General features: G+C 32.4%; 1 protein-coding gene across 1 annotated transcript in view; it reads left to right on the top strand.

The window, feature by feature from the left end:
• The window catches only part of LOC129223212 (serine-rich adhesin for platelets-like), a 57,338-nt gene that overhangs the window by 22,418 nt on the left and 17,901 nt on the right, over window positions 1-17,019 (top strand). Inside the window, exons 14-17 of the mRNA XM_054857777.1 lie at window positions 7,522-7,576; window positions 7,692-7,789; window positions 12,543-12,597; window positions 14,715-14,847. Of these exons, the coding sequence (XP_054713752.1) occupies window positions 7,522-7,576; window positions 7,692-7,789; window positions 12,543-12,597; window positions 14,715-14,847 (341 nt within the window). The remainder of the gene's footprint in view (window positions 1-7,521; window positions 7,577-7,691; window positions 7,790-12,542; window positions 12,598-14,714; window positions 14,848-17,019) is intronic.

The raw sequence follows: 17,019 nt of genomic DNA on the forward strand, positions 1-17,019 counted from the left end.
TGCTGCTACTAATACAAAAATATTAATAATAGATAAATAAATAAGAGTTATAAAGAAAATACTTCTTCCATTTTTCATGTGATGGTTTTTTCTTCCTTATGATAAGTTTTTTATCTCATCAATTGCTTTAATCTTATTACAGTAGTCAATTTCGAGAAAAATTTGGTTCCGTCTGTAGATGAATTTAAATCTTTATGGGGAAAGTTAAACTGAAAATATGTTGTCTTTAATACTTTTAACTTGATGAGTTATGGATTAAAACGTTATACAGTGGCTCCCAAAAGTGTTTGTACACTTTGAAATTTTTTAGTAAAATTTAAATAACATGCAACTGAATTTGAATATGAAGTAAAATATTTTTTCACATCATTTCTATGTCATTCTAAATAAAACCCAGTAGTTTTTCCAAAATATTGACGGATCTTCTTTTTGAAATGAGACAAAAAATGAAGAGACAGAAAAATAATACGACACAATAGTCATCATGCACCCAAATATTTTAGAATAAATTCATAATTAAAATCATCATGTGCTTTATTATTTTTGCATTGTGTTGAGCCTTAAAGGTTAGTTGGCTTTAATTTTTTGTTTTTTTATTCCTTAACCCATTAATGCCTGACATTTTTTTTCAAAGATTTTTTGTTTGCAGGTTGCAAATAGTGTTTAATAGACAGGAAAAATAATTAAAAAAATCTAATGCAAAAAATAAATGTTTTATTAAAAACAGAAAAATCGTCCCTAAAAAGGGACGCTAGGCATCAGAGGGTACATGCTTTTTCAACGACAAATATTTTTTTGCCGACGATTTAATACTTGAAAAAAAAAAAACATTTTATAAGATAAAATAAGAACAGAAATTAATATAAATCGTAAATTGAGTTTGAAGGACAATTAAATATTGGTTTCATTTAGTATGAAAGTCAACAAAGCATTTGTCATGTAAACCTACATTGCATTTGCTGCATTTCCTATAGACTTTTTTGCCGCAATAAGCACATCTTACTTGAGTTTTATTTACAACAACATAATGACTATCTCCATCATATCTAACTAAATCCGGTACCCTTGAGTTTAATTTCCCAGGTTTACCAACAGGTCTTCCAGGTTTAAAATTGCGATCTGCATTATATTTTGTAAAGTACGCCAAACATATTTCTCTTCGGAATTGCAGCAGCTGCAATGGGTTTATATTTGATGAAGGACAGTCTCTATACAACTGCCATGCATTCTGCACAGCAGCTTCTAAACCAAAAATGAATAGAGGCCACCACCATTTTTCAGATCGGAAGGAACAACGGTAATTGCCAATATTTTGATCTATGCGATCTGTCTCCCCCATGCAACGATTGTACTGGGCAACCATATTGGTTGATCTATTTCAATTATTTTCTTTTCGCTATTTGACCATCGCTTGGCCTTTACTACAGGGTAAACACCATAAACATTCAACGCAATAGTTACGACGTTGTTGTCATTCCACCTAACCAGCATGACATTATTTTGTTTCGCATCAAACATGTATTCAAAACTTCCTCTCTTTTCTTTTTTGAACAACGAAACTTTTGTTAATGGGCATCTTTCAATCCGATTCTTCCGTACTGTCCCGGTGACATTGAAACCTTTTTGTGACAAATGATCAATTAGTGCAGGAGAAGTAAATAAATTGTCACAGTAGAGATCAAAGTTGGAATGCTCAGGTAACTCTGAAATTAAATCTACAACAACTGAACCCCCCATGCCCAAATTTTCAATAATAGGCACAGTTCCTGCTCCTTGGTAAGGTTCAAATTGGACTAAATACCCTAGTCTAGTATTTAGACACCAAACCTTGTAACCAAAACGGATGGGTTTGCCACGAATAAATTGTTTGCAGTTGTGACGACCATAGTATGGTACCATACCATAGTCAGATAAAAATATAAAGTATCTGTGCACGCAACTCAAAAGTATATGCAAGCTAATCATTGTCGATCACATTAAAAAAAAAGGGGGGGGGGGGTAAAAAAAAAAGAAAAAACATTTTTAATCATAAGAAATAAATGCTTGCAGGTATATGCTTTGAGGTTACAAGGAACTAATTTTCATGCAAATTATGTGAGCCTATGGATGCAAAGACCTAAGCTAAATTTAAAAGTCTTAAAACTAAGCTTCTTTTAGCTTTTAGCAGATATCTTTGCATGCGTCAAGAAATCAATAGGGTACCCAAATTTCTGAGATAGAAGGAAAAAATAGTAATTCGCTGCATGCTGGCCCCATATGATAAGCTTTAAAGCAACAGAGCTAATTTTGTGATTTGATATGAGCACGTAAAAAAAGGAAGAAAGGAAATAAAATACAAAGCCACGTGAAAAGAATTGCTCAGTTGTCACCACTTGATGCATAACAGAAAAGGGAGGATTAACATTTTAGTAATTTTTCAACAGAAGAAAAAAAAAGACAGGTGGAAAACTAAAACATTACTCGCAAGCATGGAGAGATGCGCATGTCCGCAATGAATATATCCACAAAGCAGCAAATATTTTCTTACGGCAGCGAATGTATCTGCGCCCATCTATATTATCTAGCTATGACTACTACGTTTTACATAAGCAATATTAATTTTTAACAAATTAGAAGTAAAGAAGGAGAACTTGAATGAATGTTGCAATATGCGAGTGGTCGCAACGAATGTATCCGCACAGCAGCGAATAGATAGTATATATTCACCCGCCTTACGCGCTTGCGTATGGGCACGCAAGCGCATACCACTTATGCTATCTATTAATAATTAAAAAAAATAAATAAACAATATCAGATTAAAAGAAATTAAAAGTGAAAAGTAAGAACTTCAACGATTATCGGGAGATGCGCGTGCCCACAGCGAATGTATCCGCACAGCTGCGAATGTATCCACCTTACGCGGTTGCGTATGTATTATGTTGACCTAACAAATTGTGTCTAACTCCTGCAAGGAAGGTAAGCACCAAGTTTAGCAGATGCCTTTCTGTTTCACATTTCTGTAGCTTTCAAGTGAATGAAATGTCAGAATTCCAGTTGTGTGGCTAAATCATTTTATTTATAATAATCCAATAATTAACAACTGTAAAACAAACTTTAACATAGGTAAAGGGTATAAACAAGTATGAGGAATTTCAACACTTTTCAAAAACATCCTTCATGTTCCAAAAGAACATCTTCCCAAAAAAAAACATTTGACATCCTAACATGAATTATCCTAAAAATGTTTCAAAAATTTTAAGTCCCTAACTCTCATGGCGAAATTCTAAAAGCCATCCCCTAAGTGCAGGACGTCGCCTCAACAACGAACGATCCTCTCAAAAATACGACTATCGTCAGTCGAAAATGAGAAACGCGAGCAGAAGAAGTGATTTCCTTCTCATTTCCCCCTGCTTATATAATACAGCGCATTCAATGCACGTCACGCCAGATATGCCTACGTAAGAGCTTAATCTGGATGTTTCCAGAACATTCGATTTGCCGCGGAGCTATCGGGAGATTACATCATCTCCGCTCGTGCTCTGACATCACATCCTTCTTCCTGACGAAACACGTCGTTCGAAGTCGTTCTGATGTTTACACGTAGATTCTCCCGTACGCGAATTGAAACAAGCGTCCTTTAAGGGACAAGATTAACTGCTTTTTTATTATTAAAGAAATACAAGTGAGTAAAAACATTTACACTTAGTTTTCACTTAGCTTTCAAAATGAATTGGTGAGAATATTTCTCAAATAGACATTTTTGGCTATCATATTATCTATTTATAACTTTTACAAATTATTTAAATAATATCAGTTTAAAACAGATTAGAAGTAAGCAGTAAGAATTTAAACGATTATCGCGACGTGCGCGTGCCCGCAACGAATGTATCCGCACAGCTTCGAATACATCCACAGAACACGTGGGTGCATATACTATCTTGTAATAATTTTTACAATCTAAATAAATAATATCAATATCAATTTAAAACGAATTAGAAGTAAAGATAATATCTTTACTTCTTTAGAATTAGAAGTAAAGATATTACCTTTACTTCTTACCTATTCGTTTCAAATTGATCTTCAATCGATCTAATCTATATCTTTTATTTAAGAATTATTACGATTATCGGACGACGTGCAACTCCGCGGCGAATGTATCTGCACGTCAGCGGATGTATCCGCGCACGGCGTGCGCCTACATTATCTAGCTCTGTACCATACTTTCGTCAATTGAAAGCTGTTGCTGTAAGGTTGGAAGAACAAAAATCTTTCATTCAACATGCTAAATAAGGGTCTAAGTTTTCCGACTTTGTCATTTTTGTTGAGTTTGGTGTTGTCAGCAAAATGTAAATACTGCATAATTTGCTCAAATCGATTTCTACTCATTGCAGAACTAATTGCTATGTTGTTGACATCAGTTGATGGACTCCAGTAGAGTCTCCGCTGGGGCAAGCATGCATATCCACTTGTTAATAGGATAGCCAAGAATAAACGCAGCTCCTCTCGCGTTACAGAAAAGGATGTATTGTTCTTTTGTCGAGCATAGAGGGTGCTCTGAAAAACAAATTCATCCAGTATTTCATCTGTAAAAAACTCTTCAAATATTGACACTGGTGTCCGTTCAACATTCAAAAAGCTTGGTGTTTCCACATACCATACATTATTATTTTTTTTATTGATGGATATATCTTTCTTAACCCCATTTCTTTCTGTATTTGTTTTCTTTATTTTTCTGCGTTTGCTTGGAAGATGTTGCTCAACGTCATCACTGTCACTTGACTGACTATCTCCAACACATACTACCTTACCCTGATTAACTTTTCTAATGGTCATTGTAGCAGAAGATTTCAACTGTTGACCTGATAATTGATTGACATCAACTGAGTCATCCGGCCCACTGTCTTCGTCAGTAATTTCACTAACTTGTGAAGGTGGACAAATGCATATACCAGCCTCCTTGTATTCTTCATCATCAGAGAGCTGTTCCAGAAGTGCTAAGGCTTCTTCAACAGTCAGACTAAACAATGAGAAAATCTCAATGAGTTATTGAAAATTAATAATGTCAAAAAATAACTCGGGTTTCAAACAAGTTAATTTTTGAAACAGTTAGCTTTTCAAATTTACCTAAGTATTTTTCGAAATTGCAGAAAAAAAATATTACTGAAATATCTTTAAAAAAGGTAGTTTTATTATTAATTAGTCTTTTTAATTTTTAAAAATAAAACATATTGCCTATTTTTTAGTCTAAAAACATCTAATAACTTCTTTTGAGGCCAATTATGAATTCTAAGCAAGAAACTAGCAACGATGAAACAATGCATTCTTACTGCCTAGCTTCCCTTTTTAGGGACACTCTTAAATTGCTATAAAATCCATAAATTTTTTAAAATCTACAAAAATGCAAGAAAAGGTAAACTGAAATATTGATCAAAGTAACATATGTATCAAATACAAATTGATTTACTTGTTAAAAATTTTGAAAACTTACTTTTTTGTTCTTGGCATTGTGAACAGTTAAATTCTTCTCGAAGATCATAACAAAATGGTTACAGAACACATTTTATAACGATTATGTGCTGCTATCTGTTAGTAACGACTTGAAACGATACTAAAGTAATAAATGAACACAATTATTGAGTTGAAGGGAAATTGAGACACAATTTTTGGACCATCCCTAAAAAGGGACGCTAGGCATTAATGGGTTAATATTGTGCTTAAAATTTTAAAATGGCTGGTATTCGTAAAAAGCCACAAACACCATTCGAAAGTTGAATTTTTTCCTCACAGTAATGGTAAATTGGTTTGAAATGTTTCTAAGCTAGTTAATTTATTCCATTCTATTGTAAAGTGCTTGATAAAATGCTTAAAAGAAAAGAATTAGACTGAAAACAAGATAAGAAAAGATCAACCGGCAGAGTTGACTAAGCGTCATCGGAGATTAACAGTTAAAAAAATTAAGAAAAATACACTTTTGCGTGCTGTAAAAGTTTCTGCAGAGTTAAATGAAAATTTTTACATTTAATTTTCACCTAAAATTGTTCGCCTAGTCCTCTGATTAGCTGAATTACATGAGACCTCTTCCCGCAGAAATTTTCTTGGCCGTGCGAAAAGCAGAAAGCTTACGCTTTTCGTCACAACATCAATGATAAATAAGTTCAAAACGTTTTGGAATTACGTCTTACTTACAGATAAAAATGAATTTAACATTTTTGGTAAATTGTTGTATAATTGTAAATAGGAGAAAAAAAAATAGGAACTTAATCTTAAGAACTTAGTGGGACAAGTTAATCAGGATGGTGAAGGCGTTCTTGTGTGAGGGTGCATATCAGCATCAGGACTTGATAGTTAGGAATTTTTCGATTAAGTAATGAATCATGCTGTTCATTTAAATATTTTAAAAACCAAATTTTTGTTCTTAGCCAAAAATTTGGTTATCGGAAACAACTTTGTTTTTTATCAAGATAACGATAAGAAGCACACGGTTTTTAACATTTGCGTCTAGTGCCTCAAAAATTGTCCTAAAGTTTAGAAAATACCCCTTCAATCTCCAGATTTGAACTTAATGTAACATATTAAGAGATATCTGAAGGCTAGATTACGATAATATGGCTTTGAAACGAAAATAGAGCTAGAAACAGTAAGACTCGAAGTGTAGTTGAACACTTGCTCAGAAATTACGCAATAAAAAGAAAGAAAAAAGAATGAAATCTATTCCCAGACATTTAAAAAGTGTTTTTGTTACTGCATGATATTCTACTAAATAATAACTTAACAAAAAGTTAAGATTATTCAATAATATATAGACATTTTTTAAAGTGTACGAAGACTTTTGTGAGATAAAATTTTCGGCACTTTTAGGTTTTTGGTTTTTAAAAAATTAAGTTTTAATATTAAAAAAAAAAATTTTTTTGTGTAAAATTGATCATAGATCTTATAATTAAATACCTGTTCCGAAGTATTAATTCTAGCCAATGGATTAGGTCCTATTTCATTGAAATAAGAGGTGTAAGAACACTTTTGGGAGCCATTGTAAATGTTTTCTGATATTGTTTTGTTTAAAATCTCAATCTACAATGGTTGCTTATGGTAGCAAATGTTGTAATTTTTGCTAAAGAATTAGGAATAATTCAAACTATATTGAATGAAACTATATTGATTTTTAAACTATATTTGTCTGTGATTTTTTAAATTATTAAATATTGTTGTGACTAATGCTCATTTCTTTATTATAAATTATTTTTCAAAATGCTTCATTTTAACTCATGTAAAATGATTAATATATTTTTTAGAAAATGCATGTTTTTGGATAATTACAAAGAATATTTTAACTTCAGTCTTTTGAATTTTTTTTTACTCTTTCCAGTTTTTGAAACTGTCTGTTAAAATTTCTTTAAATGTTTAATGTTATTAATTATTGTATTATAAATTGATTTAACGCTTTTATGATTTATAATTGTGTTAGTTACTACATGTGCTTTCATACTGTAGTACATTCATATTTTTGTTAGTCAAATCTTTACTTAATTAAATATTCTGTTGTAGATGCTTTCCTTACTCAATTTACTGCTTTGAATACCTCAAGATCTGTGAAGACAAGGTATTCTTTCAATTATTTTTTTAAAATCTACCTCTGTCTTCTTATATTGTTTTTTCCTCCTGTTTGCAATGATTTCACTTATATTTTCCACTAAATTTTTTAATATAATGTTTAGGAGACTTGCCATAGCAGAAGAAAATACAGAATTAACTAAAACTGCTCGACTAGCTCAAGTTTTTAAGGATATTTTCAAAGCTGTGACATCATCCAAAGGTTAGACTTTAAAATTTTTCATATTTATTGGTTCTTTATAGTGTGCATGATGGTCAAATGCATTTACTAGGGTTAGTCAAAAATTACTTTAACTTTTCATTCTACAACTTTGTATAACTAAGTTAAGTGTACAACAGATATAGTCTCCACCTTTAGCAATGCACTAGGTCTAGCAAACCAAAAGCTTCGGTATGCCTTCCTGGTAGAAGGTTTTCGGTTGGTCATGAAGCCACTTTTGCACTGCATCCCAAATGACCATGTCTGGGGCTAATCGACGATCTCTCAAAGCTTCTTGGAGCGGTCCAAAGAGATAAAAGTCTGAGGGCTGTAGAGAGGTTGACACGTCTCCAGTGAATTTCAAATGGTTCAAGAGAATCCTTTTTGACGAGGGCTTTTAGCAAAAATAGAGATGAATTTTATAAAAAATTCTGACATGATGGGAAAAAATAGAGGTAATTTACGAAATCAGCAGACCAAATAATACTAAGATCGGATTAAGCTTTTTTTGTATATTTCAAAGACCCTAATTTCCCAGGCCTGTGTTATTGGTTGCTTTTTGCATTCCTAAATAATTGATTTTGGTGCATTATAAAGTGGTATAATTTTTCATCAGGATTTAGTATTCATTTTTCATTTCTTTCTCGTTCTTAACAAAATATCAAACACTGTAAATTTCAAAGGTGAAAGAACTGAACATTTTTTCTTTCCCTGTCATTTATCATTTCATCTTTAGGAAGTTTTTTTTATGGTGCTGATCATTATTATGGTTTTTTTTTTTTTTATATTTCACTACTTCAAAATTATTTTCTTTCTCTAATTTACAGGGTTTGTACGGGTCATGGAAATCCTGGAAAGTCATGGGGAAAAAATAACAGAATTTCAGACCTGGAAAAGTCATGGAAAATTGAAATTTTCATTGAAAGTCATGGAAATTTATTTCAAGTCATGGAAAAATGTCCTGGACAAAGAGAAAGGAACAGTAGCTAAAGGAGCATTAGAAATCTTGAGTGATTTAACAGAATAGCATATAAAAGCTATTAAAAGTGGAAAATTGAACGATCCCAAAATTAAATCTGAATTTTGAAATCTCATTGCATCCACTTCTGTCGCAGCCGCTTGCCATTTTTTGCGATGTGATTTTACTGCCTGGACACCACTTATGAAGCAATCACGATTGCTTATTGTTCTCATTTGACCGTTTTTGGTGTCCGTGCCTTTTACTTTCTTCTATATCTAATATATAGAAGAAAGTATTGGATTCGTGCAAATTTTCGAATTTCGAATTTTGACAGATTCGAACGTTTTGAGGTGTGCTGAGTCCATTTCGACCATTTTTGGAAAATGTCTGTCTGTCTGTGTGTGTGTGTGTATGTATGTGTGTGTGTGTGTATGTATGTGTGTGTGTGTGTATGTATGTGTGTCACGTCTGTGTGTGACCAGTTTTTTGTGGCCGCTCTACAACAAAAACTACCGCATGAAATCGAACGAAATTTAGTACACATATGTGCCCCTATGTGAACTTGTGCCCATTAGTTTTTGGCGCGAATTCCTCCAAGGGGGGTGGAGCAATGGGACGTTTTTCGAGTTACGCGTGCTTGCTATTCCTCAGGAAGTTACTGGCGGAATCAAACAAAATTTGGTCCATATGTTGGTATTGACAGGAACAGGTGCTGATTCAATTTTGGTGTCAATAACTCAAACGGGGGTTGAGCTATAGAACGTTTTTTGTCGTCAATTGTGACTGCTGTATCTCAAGAAATAATGAACGGAATGAAAGAAAAATTTATCGGCAAGTAGCCCTTAGTGGGTATAAGAACTGATTTTATTTTTGTGTCAACAGCTAAAAAGGGGGGGGGTAGCGCAATCACCCGTTCTTTTTTTTCCATTTTGAGTGCCCTATCTCAAGAAGTAATGCTACGTTCTGTTTGAAATTTGGAATATATGGGAATCCATATGTAAACAGGCTTTGGTTCTATTTTGACGCCGATCGCTCCAAGAGGTGTTGATTTTTTTTTTTTTTTTTTTGCGAATAAAAATATTTTTATTAATGCAGCAATAAGAAAGATAAATCGTAATAGATTGTCGTCTGCGTATTTCTCGTGATTTTAATTGTATGGAAATGATAGGAAATATTATCTCAATGATTTAAAATTTTTAACTGTTGCCATCTTATGTTTGTTAACAAATAAAATATTTGTAATTCATTCAAGCAAGGCTTTTAAAATAACTTTCAATTTTCGCTCTTTGCTTTGCTTTTGCAATAATTCAGACATTGGGTCAAGTTTTTGCATGTGTAATTTTGTTTTTGTTGGGAATATTGCTTCCTCGTCAAGCATGGGGAGGGATCAGAAAAAAAAAAGAAAAAAAAAATATAGAAGAAAGTTTTGTGATGGCCACAACATACTAGTTTCAACTTGGACCAGAAGCCACTGCAGCACCACCGTCCTCTGCTGACGGCGCGGCGCGGCGCGGCTGCTCCGGTTTTGAGCAATCCGCTTCTCCTGGTCGGAGGCGTCTATGTCCTACACACGCACATTCACACACATACACACACAGGACTTCACACACGCCTATGTGCATACACACAGGTCTACGCACACACGCAACTAATGCACACGTAACCGCCCAGGAGGAGAGGCAGACTTGGGGGGAGGGGGGGACAGGAGTCGTTTCTAGAAACAATAACTCCAATGAGTAGGGTCCTGTCTCAGTTCGTGATTGCGAAAAATATAATTTGAATTCAAAATTTCAGAATTCAAATTAATTTTCTTTTTTTTTTTTGAATTTTCTGTTATTTTCAACACTTCTTATGTTTCATATTCTGTAGTAGCAAAATTTCACGTTCTTAATTTTGCCACGCCCAATCAAAAAAAAAAAAAAGAAAGAAAAAGCATTTCAGTTGCATGCGAGTTCGATTCCATCACTTGTAAGGACTTTATTATTAAATTTATCAGAGTTTATCTTAATTTGTTGAATGTTTTAGAAAATAAAGATCTTAAGTCAGGCAATAGAATATACAGAAAAAGAGGAATTCTAATGCTCTAAAACAGTAGTATCCAACATACGACACGCAAAACTAATCCATGCGACCCCCTGCCACGTTCAATATAGGGAATTAAACGTGTTCTGGAATTTCTGAACCTATTTATATGCATTTGAAAATATGCAAATTTGTATACAAAACAAATATATTTTTGAATCAGAAGATTGATGCATTACTGAATGGTTTTTCAAAAAAGATCTGGTTTAGAAACATAAAGAACAAAACTATGTGGCTTTACTTTAAAGAACCAAAATACTGTCAAGTTACGTGGATGATTAAAGACACTGTTGACACTAAAAGGTAACTTTTGAAGCAAATTTATTGGAACTTAGTGATGACTCATTAAACCTTTGTCCCATTCAATATCATTCTGCCTGTTTTAAAAAAAAATATCAGACATTTAAGCACCATCATATTCACTTCACTGCATTTTTACTTTATTTAAATTTATGTGATGAAGACAAATAAGAATAGTTTAGTTTTTTAAGTGTGCACGTATTTTTTTTCCATTACGAGTAAGTGCTTCAATGAGGCTGTGGCATTCATATAGACGTTTTGCTAATGCTCATTTCCAAATATTACCAAGTTTGAGATTAAATAGTGCTATTATCTTCGTGTAACGAGGTCATGAAAATTTTCATTGAAGTCATGAAAAAGTCATGGAATTTTTTCATCCAAATTGAGTATGAACCCTGAATTTACGTTAATGAATATTTTTGTAGCTTTAAATAAACTGTTGCAATCTCTCTAATTGTAAGAAAGTATAAATTTAAAGTTCACTTATGCCTCTTATCTAGCTGATCAATTAGGTTATAAAAATTAAATTTGCTTCACATTTGCATTTAAATACTATCACACATTTCTTTTTCTTTTCTTTTTTCTTCCACTGAGGAAATGTTATTTAATTTTTATGTGTACCGAGTAATTGCCATGCCCTGTATGTGAGCAGAACACAGTGGTTGTTTCGGCTATCTACTTTACTAATCCTGTAGTAGCATGGAAAGTATTTTCTTACTGATAGTGTTTTAGAGGTATGCATTTGAGTTATGTACTGAAAAGGTTTTAAACTTCTTGCTGAATGAAGTAATAAATTGTGTTACTCAAATTTTAGTTGTCATTCAAGTATTTATATCATTAAAAAAATCACATCAAAACATTTTGCGAAAATTAGCTTTGCCTTATATATGAAATCACTCAAAACTGCTGTAAAGTTTAATTAATTTACATTTTTATGGCTGTTTTATATCAGCCGTTAAACAGAATTATCCAACACTTGGGGGGGGGGGGGGGGGGGGGGTTCAAGGTTGGAAAATCTGCTCCAATTAAGCCAAACCACTCCCTTTAAAATCTTGCTACATTCTGCTCCTAAAATGACAAAATTCGTTAATTTTGCACCAAAATAAAAATTAAGTTTCGTTTTTTCGAAACTTGCCAAAGCTTTCTGCATTCGGCTCCTAAAACTGAATTTTGCTAATTTTGTCCTGAGGTAATGGAGTTGCCAGAGTTTTACTGTATTTTTGTATAACTGTACCACAGTTTACTCATCTACAAAGGTTTAGTGAAATATTTAGAAAATATCTATAATAGATGAATCAGTATTTTTTCACAGTAAATGCTTTTTTTTCCACTGCACTGATTAGATTTGTAATAACTTTTGCCATCTGAAATTTATATATATTTTACTTCAGTTAAGGAATGCTTTACTTTTAGGTGAAGATGGAAATGTTTTGGCTACTCCTTTCTTTCAACTACCAACGAAAAGAAGGTCTGTAAATTATTACTTTTTTTTTTTAATGCTTCCTTAGTAGGATATATTTGTTTATTTATTTGTTTTTAAGTAGTTTTGAAATCTATAGTATAAGAGGATATTTCAATGTTGCATTAACTCCAAACACATGATAAAATTAGAACAAGTAACTGTCAAGTGATCTCAGTTATTTAAAAATTGAAATGAAAACAGATTTTTCAAAATAATTTTTGTGGACTAAAATGTTTTTGTACAAGATATGAAGTTCTGTGAGTAGTTGAGGAAAATTCAAAATAGGGAGATTTTTTTTCTTTCAATTATTAAATTTTGTGTATTTATTTTTCCAGTTTGAATTTTGCAAGGAAAATATAATATGAGTTAATTGATTGTGCACCATAAGTGGGAGGGTGGGAATTGGCACTGATCTATTATTTTTGTACTGTAAGATATATTATTTTATTCAATTTTGTGAATTCATAGTTTTTTTTTCCCGTTTTATTTTGAGACAAAATCTTCCAAACATGTTTCTGATTTTCAGTTGCTTAAGTATTAACCTTTTTTCTTTCAGGATTTGATAACTTTAAATCAGGTTAATTTAAATCTAAATTAACATCTAGCATGTAACAAAATACAAATTGGAGTTTAAAAACTTTACGCATTATATGTTTTTTAAAGCTATAGATTAACTACTGATATATTCTGTTGTGCATATATGCATTTTCAAAAAAATAAAGCAAGATTTGAATAATTTGCATGTTAAATAAATACTTTCTGTTTGAAATCAAAAATGAGAGGGATTGCATGTCTAAATCTGTGTGTTTAGTATGTTCGTTGTAACAATTGTAAGTCTTAATTTGTAAAAAGGAGTACAAACTAGAAATGTATTAGAACTTTCCTTCAATTATTGCCTCTGTTAGTATTCGACCTTAATATCAATTGATGCACAGTTCAAAAAACTTTGTACATGTGCTGTAGTCTTTGTATTTTTCGTATAAATTCTCACATTTCTGAAAAATGTTTTCTGTCCATATTTCCTTTGAGTTCCCAGTAAAATTCCCCAAGTTATTTAATGACTTCCAATTAGCAACCTCAAAAGTAAAATCATTTTTTGTTATACCTCAATTTTGATATAAGGATGACAGTACTTCTTCCTTTAAAATAAAAAGAACCCCTCCCTCTTTTCCATTTATAACTGCCTGTTGCCCGTCCCCCCCACCCCCCCCCCTCCTCTCCTGATCATGTAATTTCTTTATTAATTTGCCATAATTGTTATATTTTCATAAAGATGCCAACATAAAACATTCTTTGGAAAAGTACAACAAATGTGAGCAAGCCGTCTCACTTTTTCTAATTCACCAGTATCATGTAAAAAGTGAGATGTGATAAGAGAAAACAGTGCCAATATTTGGATTCAGTGGGTTATTTTGCTTAAGAATCAGCCAAATTATGTCAAAAGCATTTTGAAGGGTTTCCTCTTTTTTTTTTTTTTTTTTTTGGCCACACAGTGATATTGGACAATACCCATTGAACATTTTTAAGAGCACATCTTTTTTTTAGAAACTATCTGCCTTAATCTTTACCCTTCCCTGAAAAATAATATATTTCTTACATCTGAGCATTGCTTTCTTGAGCATATTAAATCTGAGCATTTTAGGGGCCTAGTTGAACTGTTCACTTGTTATTGCCTAAAATAATTCTTGCATTGTAATAGTGTGCATTCACTTTACTTTTTAGTTGTGTTTTTAGCAGATCAGCTCATTAGAGAAATAAAAATGAACTTATCTCAGTAAATGAAATTTTTTAAAGTAAAATAAGCTTGTCTTACTAAATGTATCTAAGTTAAATTACTTTGTTCCTCAATACTTTAAATGGAGCAATACATTTTAAGGTGTATTTTTATAGTTCTTAAAAATTGTGAGATTCCATAAAAGCTCTTTACTTATATTTTACTTATATTCTTTATATTCTTCTTCTAAATCTCTTTACTTTCTTTTACTTACATTTTATATAAATAACATTTTTTTGAGCTATGGTTATTGCAACTCATCTTTTAAGTGTGTTAGTAGTTTTAGGGTTAGAATGTTTAAATTTTTGTATGAATTCAAAATGATTGAAGTGTATTATTTATTTTTTAGGAATTCTGACTATTACAACAAAATTAAGTTCCCAATTGATTTTTCAATGATTGAGAAGAATATAATTACTGGGCATTATGCAAGTGTAGAAGCTTTTGAAGATGATTTTCTGAGGCTTTTTGAAAATGCTGAAGTAAGTTGCCTTTCATTTTGTAAGTTAAAAAATTTCCATTTTAAGTACCACATATGTTGGTATTGCTTAAATAACATTAAATTTGATGTACTTAAGAAAATACTGTATGTTCACATAACACTCTGCTGTACATTTCTCTCGTTGAACTTTTTTTTTCCCATCGCACTGTTTTTATTTTTGTTTGTATAATACATCTAAGTTCCTCCTAGAATTCTGAAGTTTTGTTAGCTTTTTTTTTTTTTTTTTTTGACTACTTTTAATAATTTGTACTGCATTTGGATCCAACCAAGTTAAAATTAAGTCTGGAAGAATTGTTACTGTTACAAGCTTAACTATAAGACCTTCTTCAGGGTGGCGACAGATCATTGAGATCAGGGAAAAGTCAGGGAACTTTATCACTCAGGGAAAAATCAGGGAATTTTGAAAAAATAACAAAAAATCAGGGAAAATTGATCAAATGAAGAAAAAAAAAATTTTTTTTCCCTTGCAAAATGAAGTACTTTGATTCCCTGCGAATTTTCTGCCTATTTTTTGTTTTAAAAAAGTAAAATTAATAAGGTGCGATTATACATTGCCGAATATTTGTGCATCTTTTTTCCTCAAGATCAAAGTATTCAATCTTAGGATGAGCTTCCTAAGATTGATTCTGTGTCTGTCAAGTTGTTTATTTTACTTAGCTTGAACTTTTCTTCACGCATTCCATGCTATGTAAAATAAACAACCCTACAGGCAAATGACTTTGCTCCCTTGCTTTTACTCATTGTGTTGAAGTAATTAGCATACTGTTATATCACGATTTCAAGAAAGGATCTTTGTTTTCCTAAATTAATTTAGTTGCTAAAATTAATTTGACTTAAAATCAAATTTGTTTTTTTTTTTGCCATGTTATTATTCCCTGTTACTTCAGATTACTTGAAGGGATTTTTTTTTCAGACTTTAAAAACTCTTTTATTTTAAAACCATATACATATACAGGGTCCATTATGAAAGTAATGAGCATAATGTTATTGTGACGCGACGATAGATGGCAGCATGGTAAAACCGGCTGGGAAATGTGGTGCGGGATATGCCCTTTCATTGCATCCAGTCGTCAGTTGCTTTCGAGCAGTGTGAGCGGAGATAAGTGCCTCCGCTTGAAGTATGTTTTCAACTTTTGTAACATAACGCAATGGAGCGTTCGCTTGAACAAATGATACGCCATAAAGTTTTGTGTGAGGTTTGGAAAAAATGCAACCGAAACATTCCAGATGCTGCAAGAAGCCTTCAAGGACGATTGCATTTCAAGATCACAGTCTGGGAAGTGGCACAAGGCATTCAAAGAGAGCCAGGAGGAGATTGCCGACGAACCCCGCTATGGATGTCCCCCCCCCCCCCCCGGTGATCCCTCACCACCTTACAGTCCCTACTTAGCTTCATGTGACTTCTTTTTTTTTTCCACGACTCAAGAGAGAGAGAGAAGAAAGGAAAACATTGGGGAACCTTGGGGAAACATCCAACACCATGTTACAACGTTCCTGAGAGGCATTCCCTTGGAAGAGTTTCAGGGTGCCTTTCAGGCGTAGCAAGTGTATTGATGCAGGAGGAATGTATTTTGAAGAATATTGAACATTTGTACAAATTACGATCAATAAATATATTTTGCCAGTAAATGCTCATTACTTTCATAATGAACCCTGTATATTTTGAAATTAATAATTGTTTTTGCAATGTTGTTTTGCGATGTTGTTTGTAACTAAAGTAATCTAAGATTTTTTTTTCGACAACTAATGAAATCATTTGAAACCGAGTTGTGTACATAAGTAAATATTTTTCTTATTTTTTAATAGTTAAAATACTGTATTCATTCATTAAAACCTAAGTTCTTAATTAGAATAGCTCAATATGACTGGTTGTTGGAAGATTTCAATTTGTTTTACATAAATATGTCTATTCTGCCGTGTGTAGGTAAAGGGCAGAAACTGCAAAGTATTCTTTTTTATTTTTGCATTTTGTCATCTATGGTACGTTACCTTTATTGTACAAGCTCGCTTATTTGGTTTCCGCTGAAAAAAAAGCGAGAAAAAACGTCTAATTCCAACATTTTCCCATTGTTAGTACTGAATCCACTACGCATTTCTTCAAATATGTCGAAAACTAATTTCTGCAGATACTGCTGTTTACCTGCACACGGAT

The sequence above is a fragment of the Uloborus diversus genome, chromosome 5, assembly GCF_026930045.1.
Source record: "Uloborus diversus isolate 005 chromosome 5, Udiv.v.3.1, whole genome shotgun sequence".
In the NCBI taxonomy this organism is placed as follows: domain Eukaryota; kingdom Metazoa; phylum Arthropoda; class Arachnida; order Araneae; family Uloboridae; genus Uloborus; species Uloborus diversus.